The sequence below is a fragment of the Pleurodeles waltl genome, chromosome 11, assembly GCF_031143425.1.
Source record: "Pleurodeles waltl isolate 20211129_DDA chromosome 11, aPleWal1.hap1.20221129, whole genome shotgun sequence".
Lineage (NCBI taxonomy): Eukaryota > Metazoa > Chordata > Amphibia > Caudata > Salamandridae > Pleurodeles > Pleurodeles waltl.
Window position 1 is genome coordinate 491190456 of NC_090450.1, and position 21206 is coordinate 491211661.

Sequence of the window (21206 nt, forward strand, 5' to 3'; positions counted from 1 at the left end):
AAACCTACCAAACCTGTGCATTTTTTTAAACTAGAGACCTAGGGGAATCCAAGACGGGGTGACTTGTGGGGCTCTCACCAGGTTCTGTTACCCAGAATCCTTTGCAAACCTCAAATTTGGCTAAAAAACACCTTTTCCTCCCATTTCGGTGACAGAGAGTTCTGGAATCTGAGAGGAGCCACAAATTTCCTTCCACCCAGCGTTTCCCCAAGTCTCCCGATAAAAATGGTACCTCACTTGTGTGGGTAGGAATAGTGCCCGCAACAGGAAATACTCCAAAACACAACGTGGACACATCACATTTTCTCAAAGAAAACAGAGGTGTTTTTTGCAAAGTACCTACCTGTGGATTTTGGCCTCTAGCTCAGCCGGCACCTAGGGAAACCTACCACACCTGTGCATTTTTTAAAACTAGAGACCTAGGGGAATCCAAGACGGGATGACTTGTGGGGCTCTCAACAGGTTCTGTTACCCAGAATCCTTTGCAAACCTCAAAATTTGGCTAAAAAAACACATTTTCCTCACATTTCGGTGACAGAGAGTTCTGGAATCTGAGAGGAGCCACACATTTCCTTCCACCCAGCGTTCACCCAAGTCTCCCGATAAAAATGGTACCTCACTTGTGTGGCTAGGCATAGCGCCCACGACAGGAAATGCTCTAAAACACAACGTGGACACATCACATTTTTCTACAGAAAACAGAGGTGTTTTTTACAAAGTGCCTACCTGTGGATTTTGGCCTCTAGCTCAGCCGGCACCTAGGGAAACCTACCAAACCTGTGCATTTTTTTAAACTAGAGACCTAGGGGAATCCAAGACGGGGTGACTTGTGGGGCTCTCACCAGGTTCTGTTACCCAGAATCCTTTGCAAACCTCAAATTTGGCTAAAAAACACCTTTTCCTCCCATTTCGGTGACAGAGAGTTCTGGAATCTGAGAGGAGCCACAAATTTCCTTCCACCCAGCGTTTCCCCAAGTCTCCCGATAAAAATGGTACCTCACTTGTGTGGGTAGGAATAGTGCCCGCAACAGGAAATACTCCAAAACACAACGTGGACACATCACATTTTCTCAAAGAAAACAGAGGTGTTTTTTGCAAAGTACCTACCTGTGGATTTTGGCCTCTAGCTCAGCCGGCACCTAGGGAAACCTACCACACCTGTGCATTTTTTAAAACTAGAGACCTAGGGGAATCCAAGACGGGATGACTTGTGGGGCTCTCAACAGGTTCTGTTACCCAGAATCCTTTGCAAACCTCAAAATTTGGCTAAAAAAACACATTTTCCTCACATTTCGGTGACAGAGAGTTCTGGAATCTGAGAGGAGCCACACATTTCCTTCCACCCAGCGTTCCCCCAAGTCTCCCGATAAAAATGGTACCTCACTTGTGTGGGTAGGCATAGTGCCCGCCACAGTAAATGCTCCAAAACACAACGTGGACACATCACATTTTTCTACAGAAAACAGAGGTGTTTTTTACAAAGTGCCTACCTGTGGATTTTGGCCTCTAGCTCAGCCGGCACCTAGGGAAACCTACCAAACCTGTGCATTTTTTTAAACTAGAGACCTAGGGGAATCCAAGACGGGGTGACTTGTGGGGCTCTCACCAGGTTCTGTTACCCAGAATCCTTTGCAAACCTCAAATTTGGCTAAAAAACACCTTTTCCTCCCATTTCGGTGACAGAGAGTTCTGGAATCTGAGAGGAGCCACAAATTTCCTTCCACCCAGCGTTTCCCCAAGTCTCCCGATAAAAATGGTACCTCACTTGTGTGGGTAGGAATAGTGCCCGCAACAGGAAATACTCCAAAACACAACGTGGACACATCACATTTTCTCAAAGAAAACAGAGGTGTTTTTTGCAAAGTACCTACCTGTGGATTTTGGCCTCTAGCTCAGCCGGCACCTAGGGAAACCTACCACACCTGTGCATTTTTTAAAACTAGAGACCTAGGGGAATCCAAGACGGGATGACTTGTGGGGCTCTCAACAGGTTCTGTTACCCAGAATCCTTTGCAAACCTCAAAATTTGGCTAAAAAAACACATTTTCCTCACATTTCGGTGACAGAGAGTTCTGGAATCTGAGAGGAGCCACACATTTCCTTCCACCCAGCGTTCACCCAAGTCTCCCGATAAAAATGGTACCTCACTTGTGTGGTTAGGCATAGCGCCCACGACAGGAAATGCTCTAAAACACAACGTGGACACATCACATTTTTCTACAGAAAACAGAGGTGTTTTTTACAAAGTGCCTACCTGTGGATTTTGGCCTCTAGCTCAGCCGGCACCTAGGGAAACCTACCAAACCTGTGCATTTTTTTAAACTAGAGACCTAGGGGAATCCAAGACGGGGTGACTTGTGGGGCTCTCACCAGGTTCTGTTACCCAGAATCCTTTGCAAACCTCAAATTTGGCTAAAAAACACCTTTTCCTCCCATTTCGGTGACAGAGAGTTCTGGAATCTGAGAGGAGCCACAAATTTCCTTCCACCCAGCGTTTCCCCAAGTCTCCCGATAAAAATGGTACCTCACTTGTGTGGGTAGGAATAGTGCCCGCAACAGGAAATACTCCAAAACACAACGTGGACACATCACATTTTCTCAAAGAAAACAGAGGTGTTTTTTGCAAAGTACCTACCTGTGGATTTTGGCCTCTAGCTCAGCCGGCACCTAGGGAAACCTACCACACCTGTGCATTTTTTAAAACTAGAGACCTAGGGGAATCCAAGACGGGATGACTTGTGGGGCTCTCAACAGGTTCTGTTACCCAGAATCCTTTGCAAACCTCAAAATTTGGCTAAAAAAACACATTTTCCTCACATTTCGGTGACAGAGAGTTCTGGAATCTGAGAGGAGCCACACATTTCCTTCCACCCAGCGTTCCCCCAAGTCTCCCGATAAAAATGGTACCTCACTTGTGTGGGTAGGCATAGTGCCCGCCACAGTAAATGCTCCAAAACACAACGTGGACACATCACATTTTTCTACAGAAAACAGAGGTGTTTTTTTTGCAAAGTGCCTAGCTGTAGATTTTGGCTTCCAGCTCAGCTGGCAGCTAGGGAAACCTATCAAACCTGCACATTTTTTAAAACTAGACACCTAGGGGAATCCAAGACAGGGTGACTTGTGGGGTTCTCACTAGGGTCTGTTACCCAGAATCCTTTGCAAACATCAAAATTTGGACAAAAAAACACTTTTTCCTCACATTTCGGTGACAGAAAGTTCTGGAATCTGAGAGGATCCACAAATTTCCTTCCACCCAGTGTTCCCCCAAGTCTTCCAATAAGAATGGTACCTCAATTGTGTGGGTAGGCCCAGTGCCCGCGAAAGGAAATGCCCCAAAACACTATCTGGACACATCAAAATTATCAAATACAAAACTAGCTGTTTTTGCGGGGGCACCTGCGTTTTTGGTCCTGGTCTCAGCAGCCATACAGGGAAACCTACCAAACCCAGACATTTCTGAAAACTAGACACCCGAGGGAGTCCAGGGAGGTGTGACTTGCGTGGATACCCCAGTGTTTTCTTACCCAGAATCCTCAGCAAACCTCAAATTTAGCTAAAAAATCACATGTTCCCCACATTTCTGTGTGGGATCACCGCACCTGGACAAATTTCCTACCACCCAATGTTCCCCTCAGTCTCCCGTTAAAGTTTTACCTCACTTGTGTAGGTGGGCCAAGTGCCTGTGACAGGGAAGAGCCAAAAACATGTCAAAATTGAGGGGGAACCAAAGCGGGTCCAAAAGGGCAGTTTGGAAAAAAACATTTTTAGGCTGACAAGTGGGGCAGAATTTCTATTGGTATAGATGAGATGAGCTGGGTGGTTGGAATTTTGTGGATTCCTGCAGATTCCGGTAGGTTCCATCACAAAAATGTGTGATTTCCAGCAAAGTTGGAGGTTTTCAGGGCATTGTGGGTAAGAAAATGGTGCGGTGCATTTGAAACACACCACCCTGGACTCACCCAGATGTTTAGTTTTCAGATGTGTCTAGGTCTTGTGGATTTTTCTACTTGGCAGCATCCCAAAGTCCAAAAAGTGCAGCCCTCACCATTCCAAGTGGGACAATTTTGAGAGTTAGCCAAGTGCTCATGGCCCAAATGTAAAACCAAAACCCCAAATAATCAAATGTTCACTTGCTTGCCGTGGGATAAGATGCTTTAGTGTGCGGGGGAGAGCTGAAAGACTGTTACCCCCTTCAGTTGTGGTAGGGGCATAACCATGCCCATACTGGTTGGTAGCCACCACCCCAATCTTTTTTTTTATATTCCATGGCATTTAGTAGACTTCCTGCCCCCGGGGTGTGGATCAGGGGCAACTGCCCGATCTGCCCACTGGTGGGCAAAACATCTTGGGCCCCATTTATTTGCGGTGGGGGTATGGCCGTACCCCCACCCTCTTATTTTGAAAAAAAATCTTCCCTGGTCTCTGGTGGGCTTTCTGACCCCCTCGGGGGCAGATGGGCCTTCCAAAAATAAGCTGATCTGCACCCAAGGGGGGCAGATATGGCCAACAGTAATGTGCCCCCATGGGGAGCGACCCTTGCCCAAGGGGCTGCCCCCCCAAACAAAACACACACACCAATCCTTGGTGCCTAAGTGGTTTCTGCCCCCCCCGGGGGCAGATCGGCCTAATAGAAATAGGCCGATCTGCCCACAAGGGGAGCAGAAATGAACTAACATAAATTTGCCCCCCAAGGGGAGCGACCCTTGCCTAAGGGGTCACTACCCTTGCGTGAAATTGTCACAACAAAAAAATCCCTGGTGCCTAGTGGATTCTGCCCCCCTTGGAGGCAGATCGGTCTAATAAAAATAGGCAGCTCTGCCCCCAAGGGGGGCAGAAATGACCTAAAACAAATCCCCCCCCCCCCAGGAGAGCGACCCTTGCCTAAGGGGTCGCTCCCTTCAAGAGAAACTGACAGAAAAAAAAACCTGGTGTCTAGTGGTTTCTGCCCCCCTTGGGGGCAGATTTGCCTAATAGAAATAGGCCGATCTGCCCACAAGGGGGGCAGAAATGGCCTAGAATTAATTTTGCCCCCAGGGGAGCGACCCTTGCCTAAGGGGTCACTCACCATATATAACAACAAAAAACAAAAAAAACTGGTGTCTAGGGGGTTTCTGCCCCCCACCAGGGCAGATCGGCCTAATTATATTAGCCCCCTGGGGAGCGGCCTTTGCCCAAGAATCCGCTCCCCTTATGTGCACATTAAAATAAAAAATCATTGGTGTCTAGTGGTTTCTGCCCCCCTTGGGTGCAGATTGGCCTAATAAAAATAGGCCGATCTGCCCCCAAGGGGTGCAGAAATAACCTAGAAAAATGTTTGCCCCCAGGGGAGTGACCCTTGCCTTAGGGGTCGCTCTCCACAAATAAAAAGCACAAAAAACAAACAAAAAAATCCCTGGTGTCTAGGGGGTTTCCTGCCCCCGGGGGGGCAGAAACAGCCAAAAAACAAATTGCCCCCCTGGCAAGGGCCGCTCTCCTTATCAAGTAAATAAAAAAAATAAAAAAACTGGTGTCTAGTGGCATTTTTGCTGCCCGATCGCATCGCGAACGGGCAGCAGAAATGCTCAGAGAAACCTGAAAGGAGAGGAAAGGCCTTTCCTCTCCTTTCAGGCTTCTCTGCCCCCTCCACGTGATCGGAGGATAAATGCTTTGTATTTCTCCTCCGATCGGGCGCCAGCGCCGGAGGGAAGGCCTCTGATGAGGTTAGCGAGCGAAAGCGCACTGATGTCATCAGACGCCACAGATGGGGTCGCGGGGGCGGGGGTGGGGGTGAAAGGGGAAGCGATTCCCCTTTCATCCCTGCTTAGGGGCGGGGTGTGTCTGGCCATCGGGGGGAGCACTAGCGCTCCCCACGGGGGCCCATAGCAGGACGAGGTGATCTCGTCCAAGCCACCGGGGAACCGGAGCCTTGGACGAGATCACCTCGTCCTGGGCACACAACCAGTTAAATATTATTAAAGTGCAGATTCCCTTAGGGAGCAGATAGAAATGTGGAGTTTAGGGTCTCTGAGCTCACAATTTAAATACATCTTTTATTGAAGTTGGTTTTTAGATTGTGTGTTTGAAAATGACACTTTTAAAAAATAGGCATTTTCTTGCTTAAACAATTCTGTGACTCTGCCTGTTTGTAGATTCCCTGTCTGGGTCAGTTTGACAGTTGGGCTGTTTGCACCTCTCTCTAAATAGTGACACAAAGTGACCTGGGGTGTAGCCTGTATATCCTGATAAGCCATCTGTGCTGGGAGGGAGGGGGGGAGTGGTCACTCACACCTGACCACTTACTTACACTTGTATAAAAGAGCTTCTTAGATCACAAAGACGACAGAAGAGCAGTAAATGAGAATATAGACAAAGGGTTGGTGATAAGGATACCAGGAAATGATCATGCATTTAGTGACATAACAAAGAAGGGGAAATTAGCTTTAGATGAACAACATGTAGGAAAGCTTTGTATATATAGGCCTGAATCTAGAGTTGACAAGGTGATTGTGGAAACGAGTGAATACAGGCATGTGTTTCTGTTTCAGTATAAATGGACGTTTATGTTGAATGGTCAGGATCCGGAAGTTCCAGGAGTTTATTACATCTGTGAGCCAACTGCATATGACCGTCTTCCTAGAGGATGGTATGGCACATGTTACTCAGGGATAGTTTTCCCGAAAATGTATCAGATTAAAGACATTAACAAATTGCCAGCAATGACTGAATTACATCATAAAAGAAAAAGCATTGTTGGAGACATATTCGGAGCAATGATTCCTTCATTGGGAGTTGCTTTGAATTCCATAAAGATATGAAAATTGTTCGCTATAGTGGGCAATATGCTGACAGATTATTCAGGAGTCATTATCCTAATGGATACAGAGATGGTTACGGTAAGAGCTATGACTCTTCAGAACCACCTTTTGTTAGAAATCCTTTTAGCAAAAGAAGGCGGAGCTTGTAAATTGCTGAGTCCGCAACATTGTTGCTCATATATACACCAGATAATAGTAGAGAAATTAGAGTCTTTATTAACAATCTAACCAAAGATAAAGCTGATTTAAAAGTACTAACTGAACCTAGTCTATGGGAACATGTTGGCAAAGGAATTACTTCTGTGGGGAATTGGCTTGGCAACCTGTGAAAAAGGATATTAATGAAGATAATACAAGTGATTCTGATTGTTAAGATTTGTCTAATTGGAGCATGGGGAATACGTAAATTGTACAATGTGATTAAAATGAAAAGATTGAAGAAGGATCAGAGGAGGCGAGAAATTAGAATGGAAAAATTGGTTAGGGGAAATTTAAACAGAAAAGGAAGAATAAAAATATAAAGGAGACTACATTTTGAAGAAAATGTATATAACAAAAACAATACATATATTTGGGGAAATGTAAGTGTGATGACATATTTAGTCATCAGAGGAGTGATTGTGAGCGCTGAGATTCCACTAATAATTATTTCATGTATTCTGTATTTTGTATTTGCATAGAAAATTAATTAAACTAGAAAATAGCGTGCCACTTGAATGGCCACCACATACTATATAATGTTTTACTAAAAAGCTTATTCATGTTTATTCAGAACTTATAATAATATAAAATGCAGTAGTGGGTTATACTTACGATTAAATGTAATGTATTTGCTTAAGTTAAGGCTTCAAACTTACCGAGGTCTAAGCCTTAGTAGTGTGCAGCCGTTTATTAGAAAAATGCAATGTCAGAATAAAATATGATCTCATGCTTGCTGAATAAAGATGTATTGTTCTAACTCAGGGGTCTTCAAACTGAGGGGTCTCAAGTGATCCCGGGGTGGGGGGGGGGCAGGCTCTGGCCAAAAGAAACATTACACAGATAACATTGTTTTGTTTTAAGCAGAAACATGTTATTGCATTTTTAAAAAGGTAACAGTACTTAGCTGCAATGTTTAAATAAATCTAGACATATTTAAACATTTCCATCTTTATGAAATATTTGTGAAAATTCTGAGGGGGGACCAATGATTTTTATTTTTCAGTGGCGGGCGCTGCATAAAAAAGTTTGGAGACCACTGTTCTAACTGAGGGTTGACCAGAATTATAGTAGTAGCAAAAAAAAAATCCTGTCTTAACTAGAAACTGTGTGTTAGGTAATGTGTGTAGAAATCTGAATGTTCCAAAATTGTTACAAGTGTTAACTCGAAGCGTCTGAGAAAGCAATGTTCCCAGGAACTAACAATGGATGTACTGACGGGAGGATATTAAAGTTGCTTCTTGATGAGTCGAACGATGTGCGTAAAGAAGAGGAAGCCAATCATCAACATGTGAAAGTCTGTTTAGTTATATCTTAGATTTGAAATATAATATCCTATTGGACCAATGGCTATCACATGATTCTTTGACCAATGACAACGTGGGACAACTTTAACCTAACCGTACTGCTCTAAGAGTTCAGGGCCATTCTTCTTGGTCATTTTTCTAGGCCATATCTTCTTGATCTTTCTTCACCACCTTACTGGGGTCACTTCGACACTTCTCTGCAGAGACTCCACTCCTTACTCCATTTTCTCGTGGTCCATGCGTAATGCTGGTGCTTACTTTTGCGCTCAATGCTTAGAGCTCGTAGCACCTTTGTTGCCTACCTTAGATACTTCTTTCTAATGGTCCGGAGAGCCTAGAGTCCCCGATTCTGAACCATTTACCTTTCCATGCCCCGATGCTGATGCTGCTTGAACCGATTTCCGCTTGACGAAGACTGTTCACCGCTTGCTGATTCATAAGGAGATATATCAAACTCCAAATCTCTTTATTATTGATTTGTCTTTTGTTTCTAGGTACCAACTTCTGCTTTTTGATAGAGCCATAGTTAGATGTTTTCCAAATCTGTGTTGACTAAATTCTTTTGCATGAGGTACAAACATGCTGATGCTTATCTCATGTTAGTGAGTTTTTCTCCATTCAACTAAATTGCTGTTTGATGTTACTCAATTGCTGAATTCAGATGTATGTTATTCCTATTGTACAATTGCTCTTGTTGATTTGTACTTTGGCTTTAGAAGGATTAGTTATCAACTCATTAGTTAAATTGAGATTCTTTAGGCGATTCGGTCAACCAGTGTTGTTCTTAAACTTTTATCATGTGTTTTTAGATTAATTTATGTGATACTAGCATTGTTAATCTAGGGAAATAAATGTTCTAACTGATACTAAAGGTGTGGCTATTCATGACTGAATGGGTCAGGGTGTGTGAGAATTACTGGCGCTAAAGAATTCCTATTGTTTGTTTGACGATATTTATGATATGTACAGATTAAGGGTGTGAAAATCTTAAACGAGTCAAAAGGTCCATCGACCTATAAACGCTTCCCCTTATCAATTAACATAAAGAAGATCAATAAGGTAAGACACGCTGGCACAATCCAATGGACTAATGGACAATGCCTAGTGACTAAAAGCTCCTCTATGTATGTGTATTGTGTATGAAGTTAGTTTTAAACAATAGTTTGGTGAGACAAAAGACTTTCTCAAATCCAGGCCTTAAAAAAGGATTGAATGGCTTATTTGTGATGAAGGACTACATCAGGACTTTGAAGAACCCGATCACTCAATAATAAGCGTTAGTTCTTTGCTTCACAAACAATACAAATAGCTACATTCTACTAGGACATACCTTATTTTAATGTAGCTAGAGTTCTGCATATTTGTGCAAGCACACTCATAAACAATAGTCAATAACAGTTTGTCAATGTTGATAGATTTGAAGCCGTTGAGTCACTTCCCATGTTCATTTGTTTTGTGTCACATGACCCATAATCATTAGACTGCAACCATCCCATTCTCCCTGGTCTTAAGAAAGTAGCTCCATTTGTATGGTCACCTCAGGTTTTTTTTTATTGATGCTGCAGGGTTTTTGACTCTGAGAGTGCACTGAGTCCTGCTAACCAGACCTCAGTGCCAGTGCCCTCACCCCAAAATGTGCATGTACATTGGCTACACCCCCCTGGCACAGGCTAGCCTACCTGTAAGCCCCTAGTATATCGTACCCAGGTTACTTAGGGCCTATAAGTTAGTGATTCACTCCAGGGACTGCAGCACTGGTTGCATCACCTTGGGTGTTACAAATGAAAAGGTCTCACAGTCCGTAAATGTAGATTGGAAGATCAGTTTTGAACTGGTAGCCCAACTGTGCAAAATTTAAAGCCATTGTTTAGGCAGAATAGCTGGCACCTGGGAAGAGGAGGGGAAAACTGTTGTAAAACCAGTGTTTCAGAGGCCTCTAACCCCTTGATAGCTACACCTCTGGGTTGGGATAGGGAGCTCTGTACGCTGAGAGAGGGGTTCTGCTATTTAGGGAGTGGGCAGGGTGGTGCATCCTGGGATAGCCAGATGACACACTTCCCAAGAAGTGGTTGTTAGGCGGATGGGAACTCGGTAGCCTACTGGCTACCAACCTCATCCTGCCCTGAATGCATTTTCAGAACATAAGTAGGGCCCCCTGGCATCCAGATCTCAGATCTCATCTGGACTGGAAGAAGGACGAAAGAAGAACTGTCCTGCTATACCGTGGAACCGGCAAAGAGAGTCTCCACCAGTGGCAACTGCAACTGCTCAACCTGGTGGCTAGCAAAGGAGAGCAATTGTGCCCACTGTGTCCTGCTTGTGGAGAAGTTGTCTCCAAAATCCAGCCAAAGCCAAGAGACTCCAAGGGTCAGTTAGCTGACCTCCTGTTCACAGCTAAGAAGCCTGCAGGGCAAGTTGGTAGCCCAGAATCTTTAAGCTGCCACAAACCACTGCCATGCATCACTAGGGACCAAGACCCAATGCTTAAAGTTGCACAGAGTTGATTTTGTTCAGACCAGAAGGGTCGTCGGAGTGCAGCTTAGTACCCCAGAAGCTGAGTTATCGCCTAGGGAAGGATTTTACTGTGACTGCGATACCGGGTCACTGGTGAACTACTGCCAGCACTGAGAGGACTTTGAGGGACGTTGATCCTTTGATCAGGACCACCTCACCCCCTTTTTGGACTGAAGAGTAGCGGCAGGAAGAACCAAACAACAGCATCTCATCCACAGCATCTTCTGTATCCTTCATCCTTTGCACCTTGCCCACTTTCATAGGAATCCATTGCAAAGGGGATAAAGTGCCTAGAACTGCCTGAAGACGGCTTCACCTATAAAGGTAACTGATTTTGAGGGTCTTGCGGGTCCCCTTGACTGACTCCCTAGTAGGGATAGTCACCTAAATTGCCTCTACGAGACCACAATACAACTAGTCCACATTTTTGGTGAAAAATGTTCAAAGTGCCAACTGTGCTGAATTTGCCAGTGCTTTTTTGTAGTTGAGTGAAATACTTTAATTTACTATACCTTGTAAATTCTATATCTCCAGAACGTTCCGGTAAATATTTTTCGTTGTGGTGTTCAAAAATACATAAAAATACAGCCCATGTTTATAAACTGGTGTTGTATTTCTTTGGTGTCTTGTCAATTTCGTCTTTAGTTGTTTTGGTGCAGCTTATATGCTTTACACGTGCTCGTTTTGTGTAAGTCTTGCAGCTCAGAGCCACAGTTACTCAGGATTGAGCTGAAGGTTTGACAAATGAAATCTTAGGGTCCTAAATTAGTTTGTAAGTGTATAACATGGTGGTGTGCACAACCACACTATAAAGTACAACTCATTTCCTCACACTGGTTCACATGGGATTCACTAGAGCAGAGAGCCGAGGAGGTGGGAATTGAAGAAAAAAAAAATTGCCAGAAAGGAGTAGAGTGACAGGGAAACTGCAACAGGAAACAATTGACGGGATGACAGGGATAAAGGGACTTTGTAGCGGAGAAAACCCTTGAAGGAAAAAGGGACAGTGACAGAGCAGAGGAAGGAATGATGGGGGAAACAATGTCAGGAATGGTAACAAAGAGCAATGGGGAAATAGTGCCTAACTGACAGCAAAGTGACGTAGGGGTCAGAAGAAAAAGGTCTGACCTGAAGGTAGACATTGACTGACGGTAACGATAATGATACAGGAAGAGATAGTTCCAGGGAGCTAACGGTACAGGAAAAGAAATAAAGGGAGCTGTCTTAAGAGGAAGGGGAAATGATAGGGAGAGTATAGCTCAATGGAAGACAGCAAAGGGAAGCGATGGCATGAACAAATGAACAGACAATAGCGGTAGCTCTTCTCAGTGAAGTGAAGAACTGCAGAGAGCCCCAGAGATATTGAACGTTTTAAAGAGCACCACAACAATGCAATGTAATGCTGGCTGTGGCAGGCAGGTGGTCAGTCCTCAATCCAGCGTACAAGTGGGCTCTCTTCATTCATCGCGTTTGAAACGGGGATCTCCCCATTTTCAGTTTTTCCTGCTTGTGGCCCAGTCTCAGGGGTCACCATCTATCTGGTACCACCGGACCTTCCATGGATATTTATATCATATACCACCAGATTCTTGGTGTTGGCCAGTAGCACTTTTCTTTGGGGTGAGCAACAGTGAATGAAAACCTGTGATGAATATTTTTCCTTCAGTGTTTTATCGGACATACCGACCTTTGTCACTCACACAACTTCTGAATCACTGCGCTAAGGCATACCACCAGCTTTTTTAAACAATACTTTCTGATTCATGTTTGAATCGGTAGATGAAGCTAAGAGTACGCAGGCCGAGTTCGTATTACCCTACTATAAATGTGTTAGGTTACCAGTTAGTAGGACCTTTAAGTAGTTCAGGAATTTCCCTTCTGCTCTGCCTAACGACTTTTCTGCCATTGCACTTGAACCAGGTCTGGGCTAGGAACCAAAAGCATCCCAGGCGAAAATGCTCAAACCAGCCCCGCTGCCTTCGTCGCCTCGCACAATCTTTCTCTTTCCATCCATTCTCTCTCCTTCTCCCCTTTTTTCTCGTCTCCCTACCTGAACGCTTTCTCTCTACCTTCCCTCTCCCTCCCTCCCTCTCCTAAAACTCCCTGTGCCTGCAGAAATTATTCTCGGGGAGCCGGGGAAAGTGACAGCGGCCCTGGTCTTTTAAAACCAGTCTCAAAGGCTCCAGACCCTCGGGCATTGCCCGGGGGAATAAAAGGACTGTCCGTCCCTGCCTTAAACTCATACGTCACTGATACATAATGCCATAAAAAAGAAAAGTCATTCACTCTTACTGATAGCCTGTGTTCAAAATATGCAGTTGTTTTTTTGAAGATCGATATGTGCTTACTGTTTTTGTGACTTTTGTTGCATGGGCTACTAAAAATATGTAAGCTTTCTCTGTTTCCCTAAAACCATTCTGAAAATTAAAATACCATCCCTGACCACGTACTTTATATCCTGGTGGCACAACTCGTTCAGAGCAAACCTATGGACAGTGCTTAATTTGAGCCAATGGTGACAGGGGTGGAGGGGGGCCTACAGGCACTCATTTCTAGGACGGGTAGTTATTTTCCCACCTAAGCAGTGCTACATTTGTGCTTGTTGTTTCCGGTGCTGACCACCGGCACTTATTTTTTAGGGCCGGGCCTTATTCTTCTGCCTTAAGCATTTGCTGCGAGCAAAAGACACATATAGGAAAGACGGAGGAAGAAAAAAACGAAAAAGCGTCACAAAGGGAGAAAGTAGAAAGCTGCAAGAGTTTGCTAAAGGGGCAGGGAGTGGCTTTATGTGGACTGAAGAGCCCTGAGATGGCTTCAGGATTACGCTGCCTCAGTATTCCGTGTTCACACATTTAATTGCACCAGCCGCGTGTTTAAGAGAAAGGCCTTGGGCACTGGCCCTTTTTATTGACAAATTAAGCACTGCACCTGAGGCACTGACCAACAACAATAGAGGGTAGACTCAAAAGGTGGAAACAAGAAGGGGGAGAAAGGCATAAAAACAGTGACAACAGGAAATGAGAGATAGAAAGGATGGAAAAGAGTCTGAACGAGTAAAATAAAGAGACGTGGAGTGTGTGGTCATGAATGAAAGAGTCATGAGGTAGAATGAAGACTATGTAGACTTGGTATTCAGCACTCTCGTCCTTTGATGGTGCCGGCAACAGGCTTCTAATGAAAAATATGAGCCCTGGCACTTATTGTTTTACAAATTAAGGGCTGCCTATTGGAACATATCTTTGACCGGGCTAACACTTTTCCGTCAGAACACCAATAAAGTGCTCGCTATCAGCACAGCTCTAGTGATGCTGATCTTATTGCCAATAACTAGGAATGTCCGAAATACACCTAACTGGCGTTTGGATAGTTATGCAGATTTTCAGAAAAAGTATGCAAATACCAGCATTTGGCACTATATTTCGAGCAAAAAAGGAAGACTAGAGTTCATTTTGGACACAATGATGCATTTTTCGCTACAAAAAAGTGAAAATAGTACAAGTGACGCGAATAGCAGCCGCTCTGTGCTCGTGGCAAATTTTATGACACAAAGGGAGAATGATTTTGTGACATGGCTGAAAAGGACAATCTTTAGAATTTTGTGAAACAAACATATTGGAAAATTACTGTAACTACATGACATTATGACTTCCTAACGGAAATTTGTCCAAGCCACAGGTTTTAACTTTACATGAGAGAGAAATCTTGGAATTTAAGCTTCACTTATTCCTATTAAAGGTATAAAAACTTGGCGTTTGGGGGTTTCGAGTCTGAAGAAGCAAGGCATAACAGCCCTATGTTTGCTTTTAGTATTTGTTAGAAATGGGGTCATTGGTTGGCAGTCAGGTTACCCCCTGTCCAAGCAAGGACCCTCACTCTAGTCAGGGTAAGTCACAAACAATCCAAATGATCCTGTGCCCACCCTCTGGTAGCTTGGCACTGAGAAGTCAGGCTTAACTTAGAAGGCAATGTGTAAAGTATTTGTGCAATAAATCATACAATACCACAATATAGCACCACAAAAATACACCACACAGTGTTTAGAAAAATATATAATATTTATCTGGATATTTGCAGGTCAAAACGATCAAAGATGCAATAAGTAAATGTAGAGATATCACTGAAAAGTGATATAAAGGGTCTTAAGTCAACGGTTCTAAGGACACCTTCAATGTGTTAAAGCCATAGTTCCTTGTGGGTGCTAAAGAAGGCGATGGACAGTGGACGGGCCAGTACACTACATGTATTTTTAATTTCTGTGACATGTGGGGGGTGCCGCCTGTATACCCCAGATTCCAGCCCCATATGTTGCTACGCCAACACATTTTGTACGATATATGGCCAGCATGTGGGCATGGGATCTTTTGCTTAGTTTGGACGCAAAGGAGAAGACAGCTTTAATGGTCCTTGCTAATTAATTATTTCTGATATCTAGCTGGTGCTGTCAGGATCCCCTACTTTTAAACTAATTTTAAACGTTACCCCCTTGACGTGGTCAAGCTATCCATGTGTTTGTTTGACAGAGGTGAAGTCGAGCAAAAAAGTTGGTTTCGCGAACTTCCTGCATCCACAGGACATTTCAAAGTATTTGCTAAAATAAAATTTCATGTCAAGCCCAGTGGCATAACGAAACTTGACGGCCCCCCCTTGCAAAAAAAATTGAGGGCCCCCCTCCCCGTGCTCTGCATACAGTCAGGAGCTCTCAGGCCAGGGGCCCCTGCACTGTGCTAGAGGGGGCCCCCTGGAGCTTGGGGAACCCCCGCACCCCAGGGACTATTGTTTTGCCACTGACCAAGCCCCTCCATAAAGGATGCAAAGGCATTCAAACGCTGCTGCAACACGACAGGTGTGCAGCCCATGTTGACGGCGGCACCGTTGGCATATAAATCTGTACTTTCATTTTCCCAATCTGGAGCATGTCACTGCACCTAGCTACAAGCTTCCTCTCCAGATGGTTAATATAGAGGAACAATAGAAATGGGGCTAGGACACATCCTAGCCCGATACCCCCGTGCACCATAATCCTTTCAGAACACTCACGCCCCAGCCCAAAGCAGTAATGCCGTTAGTTGGGTGCATGTTAGCTACTGTGACTATAGCCATCCAGTGCCTGTTTCGCAATGTCCAATTGGGATGCATATAATGAAGATTGTGTGCAGGGAGCCATGCTGGTTAGCGCTGTGTATACGTTTGCAGTGATGACCCTTGTGATTCTTTGCCTGTCTCCCTGAATCCCTAAAAAAGAGCATGATGAAAGGGCTTAGTTATCCTTGCTGGCTGTCACTGGAGGAACACAGCGTGCTCTAACTGTACCATTAGGTTTGTCAGCTATGATGACCACAACAGTCTCCCTTCTATTTCATAGGCCCCTATTGGGCTCGTATGACCCGAGGTTCTAAGTGCGCTGCCTCTGGGTGTAGCCTGTTGGTGCTGGCACCCATTGCGGGTTTTTAATGCTCTGTGATCTTCCCTACTGGGTGTGGATGACGGAGGTTCCACAGCGAGCTACGCTGTCTGGTTTTATGGGTTCTCATGAAGTTACGCTCCCTTCTGTCTGTAGCGGTATCATATTGATAGTTTGCTACAGGAACCATTGTTGGTTGTTCCCCTGTGAAATAACCCTTCTGTGTGTGAAGGATGGTGGCCCTCGGTGGAAGGCCACTGGATGTGCCAAACAAGCCTTAGGCCTACTATGGACCCCTTTAGTATGTGGATCGTAAATAAATCTGCCATTCTGAGTAGTTTTAACGGGCTCTACCCTGGCTCTGCCTCTAGCATTTTTCAGATTAGGTACAGTTACCAAGTCTAGTGTCAAAGGGCCTCTTCGGTATGCGAAGCTTTCAAATTCTCAAAATTCCTATGAGTGAGAAATAGTATCTTGTTAACGTCATAGAAGTGATGTCACACAGACTTACGTAGTTATTACAATACATAAATGATGACTGTGGAATGATGTGTATGCTCCAAATATATGTAAAATGATTAAAACACCAAGGTCTCTGTAAAAAATTATAAATTAAAATCGCCTTTCATGTATAATACAAAATGTCCAGATGAAATAAGAAAAATTTACTGTTGCCAATATGGGAAACATTATTATGCTGTGCGCACAAGGGCCCATATTTATACTTTTTTAGCGCCGCATTTGCGTCATTTTGTGACGCAAAAGCAGTGCAAACTTACGTTTGCGTCGATTTTGCGTCAAAAAACGACGCAAATGAAGCGCTAAAAAGTATAAATATGGGCCAAGGTGCCATACCCTTAGCTGAAGGAGCAGTAGGACAATTCCCTCTGTGATGTGAGGCTCCCAAGCATCCTTTTTGGAGGCCAAGAAGAGCTGCTCTGCAGAGATACTTCTAGTTCTAGCTTTGCTCGGAAGGTGTGAGGTTGAACTTGATATGAGTGGACTGGCCAAGCAGAGATGCCAAGGAACATACCAGATACGCCAAGGCGAAACAGAGATGCCAAAGGACCCCTAATTCTTTGTTCAGTAGTTAAGAAAATATTTGCAGCCTCACAGCCATGAACCCTAAAAACACTCTGCCAGCTCAGTCTTCGCTCTCAAGTGAGTGTTACACGAGGTGATCATAGGTTTGTTTCTTACCTGTATCACATGGTCCCTTTTGTATGTAGATGACCGGAGGGCCAGCGGTGAGCTGCGTCCGTCGGTTTTCCGCTTTCAGGTGGCACAGATTATGGTACGTGCGTCCGTCGCTCCCACAGACGGGCTCGGGGGCGGTACAGACACAGATGCCGGCGGCTCCACGATGCTTACGCTTAGGACCTTCGCACTCTAGCCCCTCTCCGCAAGGGGGCGCCCCGCGGGTACTACAGGCCTCACCCAGGCCCGAGGCGCACACTGGGCAGCATCCGCACGAGTCCCGCACCTCCCCAGCCATGCAATTCTCCTGAGGACGGGGGCATCGGGACAGCTCACAGCTGCCGGTGCAGGCGGGGCTCTGCCTGCGGGACAAGCGCCGGCCCTGGGAGGTAACGGAGAGCAAGAGGAGGGTGGGCACCAGCAGTTGACACAGAACTCCTGCGTACATGGTGGAGCGCGAGCCGGTAACAGGGCAAGGAGGTAAAGAGGTCTGGGTGTTGGGCTGAGAGGTATGTAGTGCTGGGAGCGGTGCTCAGGGCGAAGCAGGCCAGTGACAAGGTCTTTGCTCGTAGATTGCAAGATGCTTGGCCCTCCGTTACCTCCTCCCACAGGTTCTCCGTGTTACACAAGTTGTGAGGAGGAACGCGGCCTCACTCTTCAGCGCCGGAGGAGCTGCAGCATCGGACACAGTCCATGAGATGTCAAGAGTCTGAGCCAACTTCTCAGCTGCAGCGCAGGCTTCAGGTCTGACAGAGCGCGCCCCTCAGGAGCCAGGGCTGGGTGCAGGGGCTGGACACGGACCGGCACACTCCTCCCTGCACGTTCCGCGGCTCTTTTCGTATTGGAGCCCCCGCTCCCCTCTCCTGTACCAGCAACCCCCCCCCCCCTTCCCGCATGCTTTCACGGCCCCACCTGCCTGTCAGGGGATTGGCAGTGGGCGTGAAACTGGAGGCTTGCAGTCAGAAACTGTGCGAACCTTCTTCCTCCCTAGACAGCTTCAGCAGGACCCGATGGGAAGTATTTCACGCTCCCTGCCAAGCACTTTCTGTAGATAGGAAGTCCAGGCTCTTCATCAAAATATTGCACGGCACACGTGGCACTCTCCAGGCTCTCTAACCTTATCCTGCATAGAGGCTTACACAAAAGCCCCTCACAGAGCAAGGCCCACCATAATATTGGCAGCTGGAATTTGATTCAGACACTCCACTCAAGGCAGTAACCTTACTACAACCATAGAGCTTCCCAAACACAAAACCTCTTCAAATAACTGCCACTGACACCGAAAAAAGACAAAACTTCGCAGGCAAAATTTTACCACTCTGCTGATTGTCATGATAGGTTTGACAGGTATTGTGAACGGTGTTTGCACATTGTCGATCTAGGATGTGAAGTAGTGAATATGCGTCTTGAGTCCACAGTTATAGATTTCTACCTATTTTTGAAGAGTGATGCAGGTTTGCAAAGAGGAGGACCCTATTAAAGTATGTGGAGGTATTTTACTTTTTTAGAAGGATGGGCATAATTGGAATGCGGCTGACACCTGCCAAAGAAGAGTGACTTGACAGATGGGGTGACACTATCCAAAGGACAGTAAGTTGCCAGGCTTCTATTGAGTGGTAGTTGGTGAACTTGAAACTGATGGAGCTATAAGGCATGTCCCGTATGGCACGTATCCAGCAAGGAAAGGGTGGTTTGAGGAAATTTTTGCCCCAGGACTATCTGCAGAACAATGAGGCAACTTTGTGCATTTCACAGAACAATTTCCCACCTAAATTGGCTATAAATTCATGGGCCTTATGGCATTTCCGAAGAGGCATTATTTATTAAGGCTGTATGCTTGATTGCTTAATGGGAAAAGCTGTCAGTTGTAAATCTGGCCTTCTAACTATGTAAAGTTACAATGAAGGTAGGTGGCTTGAAATATTTTTGTTAACAACATTATATAAGATCCAATAGTCACCTATGGGTGAATTGTTAATAACATTTGCACTAAGAGATGGGCCTGTGGCTCCACCTAAATGTCAATCTTCTCTATAAGCATTTGATTTAAAAATTGTTATGTTAACCCACCTAAGGAGTAGTTCCATTGCTGATAATGCAATGGGAACATTATGTCACACCCCAGGTCAACTAGAGTAAGAAGGGATTTGCAAAGTGTAATCCTGATCAATACAGTTGGAGGGGTTTTCACATTTTGAATTCTGTAACAAATATTATAGTGATGGGTTTTGCATTGAACTGTTTGCTATGAACCACACAAAGTGGCTTTACATTGTAAACCTTTACATTGTGAGCACACTGATAAACACCTTAGTCCAGTGGTTCTTAACCTATTGTCAGGGACCATTGGGGATCCACAAAGCCTACTTAGGGGCTTGCCACTACTTAGTAAATTAAATATTAACAGAAAAATTGTATATAAATAAAGAAGCAAAATTGAAAATTGAAAAATGTAAGACATTTGGTTACCACAAAGGAATTTGAAAATGGAGGATATAAATTAAGTTAGTATCCTCAGATTGATTCGTGGGAGCTGTGCAACTGCATCAAATAGAATTTAGTGTGGATGCTGAGTAACCTCAATTGAATTTAGGAAAGCTCCAACCTTTCAATTAAAATTGGAAATTAGATTTTTGTATATTTGTTTGTGAATGTCATAAAGCATTTCATCTTTATGTATTTGTTTGATGTATGTTTGTTTGTATTTGTGTGATTTTTTTAAAGTTAAAAAAATCGAACATTTCTGGCTTCCAGTAGTAACTCAGTTATTGGTCCATGGATTCCAGTAATGGTTCAGTAGGTATCCTTGGGTTACAGTAATGATTAAGTGGGTGTCCACAGAAGTCAAAAAGGTAAGTATCAGTGCTGTAGGGAATACCTTTACATTATGAACCCTATGACAATTGCAATAGGAAGGGATTTTACATTGTGAACTCTGACAAATGGAATAGAAATGAATTTATATTATGAACTCCATTACAATCACCACAGAAAGAATCTTTACATTTTGAACTCTGACAAATGCCACCGAAATGGGATTTACATTGTAAACTCTCTGGCAAATGCTGTAGGAAGGAGCATAGTACATTGGTTCCTTTTTAGGTCTTGCCCAAGTAACTGCTTGGATTGTTCAGAGATGTGTTAATGTTGATATCAAGATATACTTTGGTCAGCCTATTAAATACACTGATTCATCGTACATTTTGTCGGAACCTCTTTCAGAGGGCCCCCGGGCAAGCAGGAGCTACTGGGCCCAAACTTACTATGCATCCTGAGCAACTGTCCCATGTACACCTTCAGCACTTGACTCTTAGATGTAGAGCGGATCTAGCAGTCCAAGGCGTATCATGGGGAGGTAGAACTGAGGCTCACAACTCACAATTTGTTCAGTAGCCGCAATAAATGATTGACCAGTCAAATACTTTGTTTTGTGACTTAAGGAGTATTCATATATGTACACAAAGTGCAATACACAAAAAGTACACATAGCCCCCTGAGGTCAGAGCTCTAGTGTTCAAAAGGAAAGTCCCTGAGTCCCACTTCCCTATCACTAGCAGTAGTGGTTATTCCCCATTCACAAGAGGCAACATTCAGGTTAGGCCCCACTATTAGTCCGAGTCTCAGGAGTCCCACTCCAATTCTGATAAAAGTCAAAAGTGTTCAAGTGCTTCAAGCACTACGTAGCAGGACAAGTTCCCCCGGGGCCTTACCACCCTGTGATCAGTCTTACTCACTCCTGTGAGGATGGTGTAACCGGAGTCCTTGGGGGAGTGGTATTAGCTGCTGTTGGTG

The 21206-nt window shown here is 44.7% G+C and overlaps 1 protein-coding gene across 1 annotated transcript in view; it reads right to left on the reverse strand.

Moving 5' to 3' along the window:
* Positions 1 to 18188, reverse strand: part of LOC138265810 (serine protease HTRA1-like) — a 579494-nt gene extending 561306 nt beyond the window's left edge. The window contains exon 1 of the mRNA XM_069213870.1: positions 17418 to 18188. Coding sequence (XP_069069971.1) covers positions 17418 to 17862 — 445 coding nt within the window. The 5' untranslated portion in view covers positions 17863 to 18188. The remainder of the gene's footprint in view (positions 1 to 17417) is intronic.
* Positions 18189 to 21206: the final 3018 nt, after the last annotated feature.